Source organism: Balaenoptera musculus, chromosome 1 (assembly GCF_009873245.2).
Source record: "Balaenoptera musculus isolate JJ_BM4_2016_0621 chromosome 1, mBalMus1.pri.v3, whole genome shotgun sequence".
Taxonomy (NCBI): domain Eukaryota; kingdom Metazoa; phylum Chordata; class Mammalia; order Artiodactyla; family Balaenopteridae; genus Balaenoptera; species Balaenoptera musculus.
Genome location: NC_045785.1, coordinates 105178771 through 105191001, shown reverse-complemented (window position 1 = coordinate 105191001; position 12231 = coordinate 105178771). Strand labels below are relative to the sequence as shown.

The following is a 12231-nucleotide window of genomic DNA, read 5'->3' as shown; positions in this document are numbered from 1 at the left end:
TGCTTACTTGTTTATTCTTAATTCAGTAAAGCCTCCTTCTGTTTGAGGTTATTGCTTCGTTCAGATGGTCTTGATGTCTTCCTGAGGAGGACCATAATCTTAGATCAGAGGATGGTCCTCCAACCTGTCATTTGCTCATCACGCTTCTTTTTTCCCTCTTGCTCTGAGTTCCTGAAGAGCCTCAAGTTTCTTCTCCAGGTCACTGATATGACCTGTCCTTAGGATTCTGCTCCAAATTCTTCTATTATGTGTTTAGTTTTATTTCATCATTTCACTTTCCCTTCATTTTATTGTTTTCTATCACCACCTATGTTTTTCTCCTTTTGTGATTTCTTGCTCATGTCTCATAACAGCCATGCGTTTTTGAATCCTATTGAGGTTACCCAGCAATTTTCTTTAAAAAACAAGACAGAACTATCTGTTTCTTGTAAAAGTTCATTTTCAAATGTTTGAACTTCCTCAGGGTCTGAAGGGTAAAGTTCCCTTTCCTTTGTTCCACGATATTTTTCATAGGCCCTGTTATTGGGGCCTTTTACTTGTTTGTTTGATCAATCGATTTTTATGTGTTGGGTTTTTAACATCCATATTGGAACAAGAAAACTATATTCAAATAGTGTCTGCCCATAGACAAAATCTATGAAAGGCCCTTGTGTCCACCTTCTGTCTACCTGGACGCTAGTTGAATTCCCTGCTCAGAATTCAACAGGAGAGCAGAATAGTGCGCTGTGCACCTAGCCCAATTGCTTGTGCTGCTCAACTAAGCAACACAACCACACTAGCAACAATATTATCTAAGGTTAGTATTTCTGCCTTAGATTTTCTCCAACTCCTGTCTGCCTGGCTCTTTCATTCTCTGAGCAGATGTATCACATGAAAAAGAATAGTCACCAGGATACATTGCTATCAGGTCTCATCCTGCTTCATTCTCTCACCTTCAGCACTTTACTTTTTAATTCTTTCACAAAGAAGCCTTTTAGTTTGATGCAGTCCCATTTGTTTATTTTTGCTTTTGTTGTCCTTGCCTGTGGAATCAGATCCAAAATAAATATCCCTAAGACCAATGGAAAGAAGATCACCACCTATGTTTTCTTCTAGGAATTTTATGGTTTCAGGTCATACATTCAAGTCTTTAATCCCATTTTGAGTGAATTTTTGTATATGGTGTAAGTTACTGGTCCAGTTTCATTCTTTTGCATATAGCCGTCCACTTTTCCCAACACCATTTATTGAGGAGAGTTGTTTTTCTCAATTGTATATTCTTGCCTCCTTTGTCATAGATTAATTAACTGTACATGCATGTGTTTATTTCTGGGCTCTCTATTCTGTTCCATTGATCTGTGTGTCTGTTTTTCTGCCAGTACAATCTGCTTTGATGGTTGTAGCTTTGTAGTATAGCTTTAAATCAGGGGTAAAGTAGCTAGTCTTTATGCTAGTCAAAACTACCTTCACTTCCTCATGCTCTACACAACTATTTTCAATAAACCAGTAGCCTGTGGACAGTAATTCACAAGGAAAATAATATCTCTTCCAGTTTTTCAAGGACCACTAATTAACCACGAGGCTAGGAGGTTCTCTCTGTAACAAAGTACCATAGTTTTCTAGCAGTTTTTCTTTTCTGTGGTTGTTTTGAAAAGTTGTTATTGTTCTACTCATATGTACAATTGTCATTTAAATATTCAAGTTTACTTTAAGGCTGCTGTTTTCACAGGCAGAATATTAAACTTCCTTAATCAAGATACTACAGCACTTTATTAACTATACTATCAAATGTCAACTCCCAGCCAAACATTAAATACTTAAAATCACCTGTCTCCTTCACCAGTAATATTTCAGTATAACATTTTCCCCATCAAGACTTCTCTATAATGGTTAATTCTTCCCTTGTTTGATGTACCTCCTCATGATCCAACACTGCAAACTTTATATATGGGACTAAACTAATTATAAATGAAGTCCTTATATGTTGATAATTTTCATTTTACATCTTCATTTTTTAATAAAATAAAATATTGCAGCTAAAATCAAGGTCTCCTTTGTTCCTTTCCCCAGACCCATTCTCTTTCCTTCTTTAGAGGCAGCTATGATCATGAATTTGTAGAGGAGCTTCCAGTATGTTTTTATACTTATGTATGCATCTATAAACAATATATAATATTGTCATACGTACTTTTAAGATAAATGTTCATGTACTCTACACGTCTTCTGTGACTTGCTTTTTTTCATTCAACATTGTTTTTGAGATCCATCAACATTGTACTAATAGATTTTGTTCATTTAAGTTGCCTGTAGTATATTAATTGTTCTGTGATTACAATTTACTTGAAAACGAAAGAGCATATTCCAAAAAGATCTTGAGTTACTCGCTGTGTGACAGGGAAGGAAAACTCTTGCCCAAAGAGCTTTCTGCCATCTTTGATTTGAAGAGTGGGGTGGAGTGTCTTTCAAGTGTGAGTTCAAGCTCTGAAGTAAAAAGCATCTGGTCAAAGCTAGGATAAAATGTGCTAACTGGGTGAGGGAAAGAGGAGTGGTTTAAAATACAATTATGCTCAGAACATATGCTATATAAGATACCATTCCTCCCTCCCAGCAAGATCCTGTCACCCTGGTGTTGAAGGCTGTATTCTTCTGCTATGGAAGAAACAGAACTAGAGTAGACAAATGTCTCCTTGGCATTTGTCTGATACACAGATAAAGACTTGGGTCTCAACATTCCCTCTGTAGCTAGTGAACATTTGTTGAACATGAGCAGTGAAATAGGCTTGGGAAATGCAGCTGCTTGCAATATCATTTTAGTATAAGCAGGAGCCTTGCTGAGTTTCTCTGTCTGTCTTTTATTAAAGGTCCACACACGTTCCTGTTGGGGAGGATCAAGTCCAGCACATGGAGCTAGTTCAGGATCTAGCACAGGGGTTTAACAAGAAGTACGGGGAGTTCTTCCCAGTGCCCAAGTCCATTCTGAGTAAGTAACAAACATACGATTTTTAAATCAGGATGCATTTTGAAGAGAGGATTGGATAACGGACTGAGAAGCTTGGAACTTTCTTGGGACTAAACTTGGCTTCGTCGTGAACAGATTTCAGGATTTATAATGAGAATCCCATCTTTTTCTGTAATGTAGGACTAGTAGACCTCATTGGATTATTGACTAAAATAACCAAAAGTTTGAAAAGTATGGGAGAGACTAGAAACTACAAATAATCATTTTCATTATAGAGTATCATATATATACATATATATATATGTATGTATATATATAAACATATCTCATTTGGTAGAGCAGGTATCTTTCCCTACTTCATGGATAAGTAAACTAAGCCTTGGCAAGCCTGACTTTGTATCCAAGTCACGTATCTAGCTGGTGGCAAAGCTGGGCCCTACATTGAGCTCTTCTGGTTCTAAAGCCAGCTGACCTTGCCTCCTCTATTCACAGTAGAACAAAAGTCATAAGAGTGAGAACTGCTGGATCATAATCTAGATAAAACAAGAGGGCATTGATCATCCTCGCACTTTGCCTTCTTAAATACACAACTGAGATAGAATGTACAATCTACCTACTGAATCCAAAACCTCACCTGCTTGCAAGGCTATGCTAGTCTGGAGTCTTCTTGAGGAAAAAACCTGTAAATCTCTATCAACATTTTGGTAGCAGTGTAAACTTGTGGCAGGGGCAGAGATCACTGAACCTAAGCTCTGCCCATCTTTATTAAGGTGACTGCATTTTAAAGAGTATAACATGTGCCTAGTGTCAATTTAGAAGCATAAGGTGGATATAAATTACTAAGTTATTCCAACAGTTCACACAAATAAATTCAGGGCACCCCATGCATTGAAATCAACCTTCTTTTAGCAACGAGGACTATTTTAATGCTTTGGCTAATTGTTATTTTACCTATTTCAACTTTATATGTTTCTGTAATAGCCATAAATTAGGCAATTATTAATAACACAGGTTTTATGAAGCACATCTTAACATCTTGATCCTATCAGAGCAATAAACAAGTCACTTCTCTCACTCTTGCATGTGTGTGTGTGTGTGCGTTGGTAATTACTTATATAATCATGGGTAAAGAAATGGAAAGATGCCACAGGTTGTGAAAACTGGCATGGGGGTAGGAAGGGCAGTGGTTGTGGGCAGGGGGTGATTAGCCAATAAGGAAGAGCAGAGAAGAAGGAAATAGACAATACTTTTTTTAACAGGTATGCACAGCAAAAACAGTATGATTGATACAATTTCATTTGTGTAAGATTATATGTTTTTATGTGTATACATGCATTAACAGATGAATGAAAATATGATCAACAAAATATTAACATTTTATTACACATTTCAGACACCTTTACTTTCATGCTTATAGAAATTGCTAATTTATTACAATGAGTATAATCAGATAAAAATAATAAAGTTATCTGGTGTTCTTGGCACTTTTTAAGATCTAGACACTGACATTCCTATTGGTGTTTTATTGTTTTGCTTTGTTTTTTTGTTTGATTTTTGTTTCTGGTACGTGTGTGTTGGTGTTTTTACCTAGCATCAATGAAGAAGGTAAAATCCTTGCGTGATCCGTCTGCCAAAATGTCAAAATCAGACCCTGATAAACTGGCCACTGTCAGAATAACAGACAGCCCGGAGGAGATAGTGCAGAAGTTCCGCAAGGCTGTGACGGACTTCACCTCGGAGGTCACCTACGAGCCAGCCAGCCGAGGGGGCGTGTCCAACCTGGTGGCCATCCACGCGGCAGTGACAGGGCTCCCTGTGGAGGAGGTGGTCTGCCGCAGTGCTGGCATCGACACCGCTCGCTACAAGCTGGTGGTGGCAGATGCTGTGATTGAGAAATTTGCTCCAATTAAGAGTGAAATTGAAAAACTGAAGAGGAACAAGGACCACTTAGAGAAGGTTTTACAAGTTGGGTCAGCAAAAGCCAAAGAATTAGCATATCCCGTGTGGCAGGAGGTGAAGAAATTGGTGGGGTTTCTATAGGAAGTTTCAACGAGTCACAAGAAGTCTTTTCTATCTTGTGGTCCACACACTCCTATTAAGGCAGCTTTCCTCACAAGTGAACAATTATAGTTTGGGGACACACAGTTTGGTATACCTGATCATTGGCTTCATTTGATGAATAATGATTTGTAGCCTTCAAATAGAGCAATGTTCTAAATCCCATCAGCGGAATTCTGTGGGGAAAAAAAAAAGAGCAAACAAAGAAGGCATAGCTATCTGAATCCTCAGTTATGTGAGGCACACTCGGCCTCATTTATTCACACAAATGTGATTGAGGTAAGTAGTAATCTGGCAAGTGGTTGTTTCATTTTTGTCTCTCTCTGAAGTCCTTACTGTCACAGGTGCTCACTTTATCTATCCCACCCCTTTTAAAAAGTAATATGTAGAAGTCTTAGGCTTATAATCCTTGGGATGCCATTTGAACCAATTTGTGTTCAGATCTCATAAAAATAAGCTGATGATTATCATTCATTTGTCACTGAGATGGTACCTGCTTTATTGTATTTACTCTGCTTATTTCCCAAGAGACCACACTGACTATTCTAGCAAGTATTATTTGGGTTTTTTGGTCGTTTTTTAAATTCAGAGATACATGGTATGACCTTCTGAGAAGGTTGCATTATTTCAGCTTGATTTATTTATTTTACAAAAGCCCGAGTCCATGCATTATGTTCTTAATAAGTACTTCCTTGCATTTGTCTCTCAGTTTAATATCACCAACCCACTGTGAAATCTATAGGAGAGGAATTGCCATTTTACACCTGAGGAACATGAGGCTCAGAGAGTACAATTAGCTTGTACAGTATCTCTCCGTGAGCAAGAAGCAATTCCAAGATCAAAACCTTTACTCCTTATTCCTAAGAAGAGTGCTTTTTTCATCAGCACAGAAGTCAGAGAGAAGGCACAGAAGTCAGCATGTTTGAGACTCCAAGCATTCTTGTTTTGAAAGTGAGTCCTGGAAATATAAGACCTGAACTACTGATACTATTTATATCAGCAAGTCAACCAATAGCTGCCAGCTTTAAACCTGGATTCAGCCAACCTTGGTCACATTTGTTACTCAGAATCCCCAAGGCAGGTCCCAAGTTCTGTCTCCTATGCTTATTTCAGAGACACTTCAAAGTATATTCTGCCCGACTGCAAGAGTAGTTGGCCTGACAAGTCAGATTTTCCCAGTGAGCGGGAGCTTCTCATCTTACCTTTACCTCAGTCTAAGTAGCAGTAAGTCACTCTAAAAACTACCTTCTCTGCACATCCCTTTCCCACACCTGAAGGCGGAAATGATAATTGTGACTCAGCACACCAGGGCCTGATTGATTTTGTAACAGAAATTACTTGTAAGTTTTTTGCCAATTGTCACCATTTATATGTGAGTGACGAGCATGTTGGGCAAAGAATTTTTACTCATTTCCTAAGAGAAGAAAGTAGAGTGGTCCTTTTATCAGAACAGATGTAAATACACCTAACACTGCATCCCAGAATCCAAATTAAAAGACCCTTTTTGGATCTTTTCTTGGAATGGGTTATCTAGAGAGGGCTCTAAGGAGCCTCTTTGGCATATTTTCTGCAAGCCTCTTTTTTTTTTGTTTGGTTGGTTTTTTCCTTTCAAAGAAACCCTAGTATGAATACTGGAAAATGACTAAATTAAAGGTGGATCTATCAAACTGTCCGTGTGTTTTTTTTACCCCCTTGCCACACCTTTCATCCAAAGAACTAAAGGCACCATGGAAAGAATCTCAGAGGAGGAAAACTAGATGACTTGTGGTAACTTCTAAGGAGCAAATCCTCTTCTGTACAGCAGAAGAGGTTGGGCTTGTGAGAATCCTGTTGTTGTATGAAAGTGACCTGAGGACTCATCAAGTCTAATATCCAAGTCCATAATGATTGAGAGAGGTGTCCCTTGATCTCAGGAAGCTGATAAAAGAGCCAAGGCTAGAACCTAGATTTGTTTTTACACCCCTTCCACTTGCCATTTACAGGACTCAGCATAATCTTTTTATCAAGATGAAAAATTGGAGAGAAATCCAACTTGTGGCTTACCTTCTAGGTGATTTTAATTGTTTTTTTCTGTATGTTTTGTGGAGAGTTGAAATGAAAAACACTTAGATGGTGGTAATAATGCTCAGGTAACTTGGTGCTCTGTAGCTCCATCTACTGACAAACCATACTTCAAACCCACCTTGACAGACTGTCACTCAAAATACAGTGGAGGTATCTTGCCTTTTGTAGATGCCTCACAAACATCTATCAAAATAATGTCAGAACATGGGCTACAGAGTCCTAATGAAGTATGGATTTTTTTTAAGAAACCTTCTTGATGCAGACCATAAAAATGCTAATCGTAAAACAATAACTAACACCTGAGTCCTCACTATGTATCAGGCACCATTACTCAATGTCTTATAACAGTGTTTTTCAAAGTGTGGTCTCCAGACCAGCAACATGAGCGTCACCTGGGAACTCATTAAGGATGCAAATTCTCTGGCTCTACCCCAGACCTACTGAAGCAAAACTTTGCAGATGAACCCAGCAATCCGTTTTAGCAGCCGTCCAGGTAATTCTAATGCATGCTAGATTTAAAGAACCACTGCTTTTATATATATTCTCTCATTTAGTCCTCGTAACACAATAAAGGGAAACTATTATTAATCTCATGTTATTAAGGATGAAACCAAGGCTGAGGGGGTGGTGAGTAATTTGCCTAAGATAGTTTAGCTTCCAAGAGCTAGAGTCAGGTCACCTGATCCAGAGTCCCACTAGACCGCAGTGGCTCCTGCACAATATCTTCTGTTGTATGTGGGATAATGTGCTCTGAAGCTGCACTGTCCAATATGGTATGTGTCCATTTAAATTTAAATTAATTAAAACTAAATTAAAAACTCATTTCCTCAGCAGCACTTTCAAGTGCCCAGTGGCCTCAATGGCTATTGACTAGCGTATTGGACAGTACAGATGAGAGTATTTCGATCATCACACATGTCTCTTGGACACTGCTGCTTTAAGGCATTCAGCTTATTGATTTTGCTTATAATAGGGCAAGCACATACAGTTGAGGACTCTCCCTGGAGAATTCTTCAACTGGAGAATTCATGAAGGTAGTAAAAGGATTAGCTGAGAATGACAGACCTTATAGTTTCCCAAACTTAGTATCTATAGTTTCTTAGATAATAAGAGCGTATATTACATACTTGCTATATGCTGGGTACTTTGTGTGTTTATATGCGAGATCTCATTTACTATTTATATCATAAGATAGAAACTATCAGTGCTATTTTTTCAAAAAAGTAAAGAAAGACTCAGTAACTTGCCTAAAGATACACGTTATTATTAGTCTGTACTTTCTCCTAGTTAGGAACCCAGTGGTACCTCTTAACTATAAGTGTGCCCAAGGAAATGGTGTGCCCCTTCTTGACTAGTCTAGATTCTGTTCCTCTCCTGCATGTCCCATTGTCTTAGCCCTCACATCTCCCTCCCTGCCCTCTGTCTTCCTTCAATGCTCTTATAATTATTCCCCCAAAGGTCTTGGTTTGTGCACACAGCACAGTCTTTAGGCTGCTTTCTCCCAGGCTTTGTTTCCTGCGGTTCGCTCTGTCCAGTGCCGTGTGCCTGTGTTACCAGGTAATGGGACTGTGCCATGGGGTAGCGCTTGGTCTCCTTCTCTTTTACATGATGACTGTGTCTGTTCTCATCGACTCTGTGTTTTCCCTGTGTGACCAACATTCCCTTTTCACTCTGTCAGCTGGAGGGGCCTTTTGAAATATTTTTGGCTGGGAAGAGTCAATTCCTCTCTGAAATTGAGCTGAAAACAGATTGCCTATTGCTAGCACGTAACATTTTCAAACACCCCCCTAGACAGACAAGCTGGAGGCTTCACCGTTAATCATTTAAGCCCTCATATGTTAACTTTCAACAGTTCTGTTATATTGGCTAGGCTGGGATTATCTTATTTCTCTAGGAAGGAAACTGGGGCTCAGAGCATTAGTGACTTATCCTCAGATATGTAATTCAGCATTATGACAAAAGTTTATGTAGGGCCTGCTTTGTGAAAAGCACAGGGGAAATGCAATATGCCTATAACTTAGAGGAGAACACACAGAGATACTAGCTAGCACATGTTGGTTGAGCACAGGAATGAGCAATCAACCAAGATGTTTAGGGAAGGAATAAGACAGATATAGGAAAGGAGAAAGGGCTTTCCAATCAGAAACTAGGACACAGAAACATGAAATTTGCATTTAGGGAAAAGCAAATCCATACAGTATGTGAGCAAAATGAGAATGTAAATATTAGATTGAACCATATGAAACTGTCAGTATTTGATTATTACTTTTTTACCAACAAAGCTGGCGGTTCCATGTGGATCCACCTGATATATCCAATGAACAAGCATTTTGTGGAGTGCCTGTTTTGCAGGCACCATCTAAACACCAAGAGTTAGAAATGAGACACGGTCCCCACCCTCAGAATCCTCCCTGTCTGTGTGGAGATGAACGTGGAGAGCCAGTGAGAGGTAGAATGGCAACTAGAACCAAAGTCTTCTGAGTCTTGTACCTCCCCGGAATACATCAACTCAGGCATTCACCCTTAATTATTTGAAATATGGCTTCTAAATGTTGCACTCAGTGACTCTCGAATAGAATATTTAGTATTGGGTATAACCATGTTGGCTCTGTGGAATGCAACTCGTTTTTTTAAAATGTCCCTTCCCCACTCCTACCCACATACACACGGTAAAACAGGATGACAGTCATCATTTTCTAGAAGTGTTTCTGAAAAGCAGACGATGACGTGACTTTATATGACTCTATAATAAAGTAATCTACTTTTACCTAGTCACTGTCTTACTCATCATATCCACCTTAATCCCTTTTTCAGACAAGATGTTCAGATACAGAGTCTTCCTGGGAAGAAAGCCATGTCCCATATCCTATCTGTGAGCGCAGGATGAAGAAACACGTGTGCCTGGCATTTACCACCACATCTCCCTGCACTAGCCTGGCCCACGGGGAAGCTCACTGACAGCAGTTGTTAGTTCAAACACATAGTTTGAGGATCAGTAGGAATAAGTAGGAATAAGGGTGAAATATTTCCCTGAGTGCTTGATCTGAGAAGAAGCCAGGCCTGTTCAAGGACCAGAGAGAGGAAGGCCCTCATTTCTCCACTCTACCCCCACCTTCTGAGTTAGATCCTACTCTTGGAATGCTTTCTGTTTGTTTATTCCTGTGGCTATCAGAATTACCTTGTCATTTTTGTTCATGGCTATATCTCCTTTGTCTATCTAGTACATTGGCAACAAATAAATGCTCAATAAATAGTTGAATGATTAAAAAAAAAACAACAACATAGTTTGTCCAGAGAGTTGCTTGAGTTTTCAGCAGCCTCCACCACAAAAAGGAGCTCCTGTGATAATTTTTTTTAAAAAAACTGTGTGGCTTGTCCAGATATGACCATGGGAGCCAGATCTGGGGAGAGAAGCGTTCCCACCATGAACCAGCCAGCCAGTGAGAAAGAACGGTGTTATTCCTACACTAGAAGGGGAGGTGAGTACTCTTGGGAATTCAAGGCCAGAAATTGCTTTCTGATGGATTCCTCTCCTGAGATTAACAAATAGTGGAATTTCTGAGCTTGGTGTCTCCTCAATGATTATTATATTACATTGTTTTCATGCCTGCCTTTTCTACTCACTATTTTCTAGTCATCTTTAAAACCCCTGCAAGCTCAGTACGAAGACAAAGAATGCCCTGGTGACTCGTGTGCACCACATCATGCAGAATGGGCATGTGCTTTTGCTCTGGGGCGTCTCTTCCCCACTCCCCACATCTAAATGGATGCCCAACCTAGCTACTGCTGCTGCTTCTCTTACCTATTGTTTCTACTTATTTTCTAGAGAAACAAATAAACAAGACACCTTTCAACTTTGGCATTCTTCTAGCTCAGTGCTTCACAACTCCCACCCCTGCTGTTTCAAGATCTTCCCTGATGCCTGTGTAGGTTTCATTTCTCTTCAAGTCTCCCTTCATGTCTCACACCACGACAGCCAACATAAGCTACCTCCACCGGTTCATATTGTGTCTGGGCACCTGTGTATTCCTTCTTGTTTCCTTCCCACTGTTCTGCAATAACTACCACTGTGTACATCACTCCTACCCACTCTCAGCCCCACTCTCCTTTCTGCACCAGCCACTATCATGACTTCAATGCCATTCTCACACCTTCCAGAATTTCATATTCATCAAACCACCTGTTCCTCCATATTCCTCTTTTGAGGAAAGAACATTCTGGTGTCCCTTTGATGTACTGGCATATTGACGTGTCAAGGTAAATGGAAGAGTTGTTGCCTTTTGATTCATCTTAATTTCGAAGTAACAACCTCTGTATTAAGCATAAATGCTTCTCCACCCCACCCCGTCCCACCACCCCTCCCAGAAAACAGTATGTGCAGATACACAAAGAACTCTTATTGTACTTATGGTTCAGATTTTTGTCACTTTATATGTGGATTTGCCATAAAGTTATGGCAGAGACTGCTAACTATGCCCCAGTATCCAATCTCTGCTTCTTCCCTTTTGGAATGGAACTCTCACCCTTAATCTTAGTAGAGCACATAGTCTCAGGTAGAAACTACATTTCCCAGCCCATCCTGCAGGAAGGTATAAATTTGTTCTAGCCAGTGGTATGTGAGCAAAAGTGATGTGTGCAATTTCCAAGTCACATCTTTTTTAAAGGATATTGCTTCCCCCTCTCACTTCCTGGAACGGCACGTTAGACCCATTGATGAGAGCAGCAAGAGAAAGATGGGGAGGGTCAAACCCCAGCTTGGGTCCCTGAACTTGGCAAGCAGCACTGCCTTTCTGTCCTGGATTGCCCACCTACCTCAGGACTGTTATGTGAGAAATAAACTTTTATCATATTTAAGCCACTTTAACTTGAGATCTCTTTGTAATAGTGCCTTAGCTATTATCCCAACTAATACGCTAATTCTTACTGGCCTGTTTGTCTAATGTCTTCCTCCGACTGGATTACTTCAATTCAACCAGCATTTTGTGCGAGCCTTCTGTGTGGTGAGGTGGTGGTTTCCAAAGTATGGCTCCTAGACCAGCAGGGTCGTCCTCACCTGGGAACTTGTTAAATATGTGGATTTCTTAGATAGCCCACAGACTCCATTCCAGGTTTGCTGAATGAGAAACTCTGGGGGTGACTCAGCAATCGGTTGTAACAAGCCCTCCAGGTGA

The 12231-nt window shown here is 39.9% G+C and overlaps 1 protein-coding gene across 2 annotated transcripts in view; it reads left to right on the top strand.

The window, feature by feature from the left end:
- The window catches only part of WARS2 (tryptophanyl tRNA synthetase 2, mitochondrial), an 87262-nt gene extending 80513 nt beyond the window's left edge, over positions 1-6749 (top strand). The window contains exons 6-7 of one of the 2 annotated variants that reach the window (XM_036825347.1): positions 2841-2959; positions 4530-6749. In XM_036825347.1, coding sequence (XP_036681242.1) covers positions 2841-2959; positions 4530-4978 — 568 coding nt within the window. In that variant the 3' untranslated portion in view covers positions 4979-6749. The remainder of the gene's footprint in view (positions 1-2840; positions 2960-4529) is intronic. The other variant, XM_036825336.1, reaches the window with a different exon arrangement.
- Positions 6750-12231: the final 5482 nt, after the last annotated feature.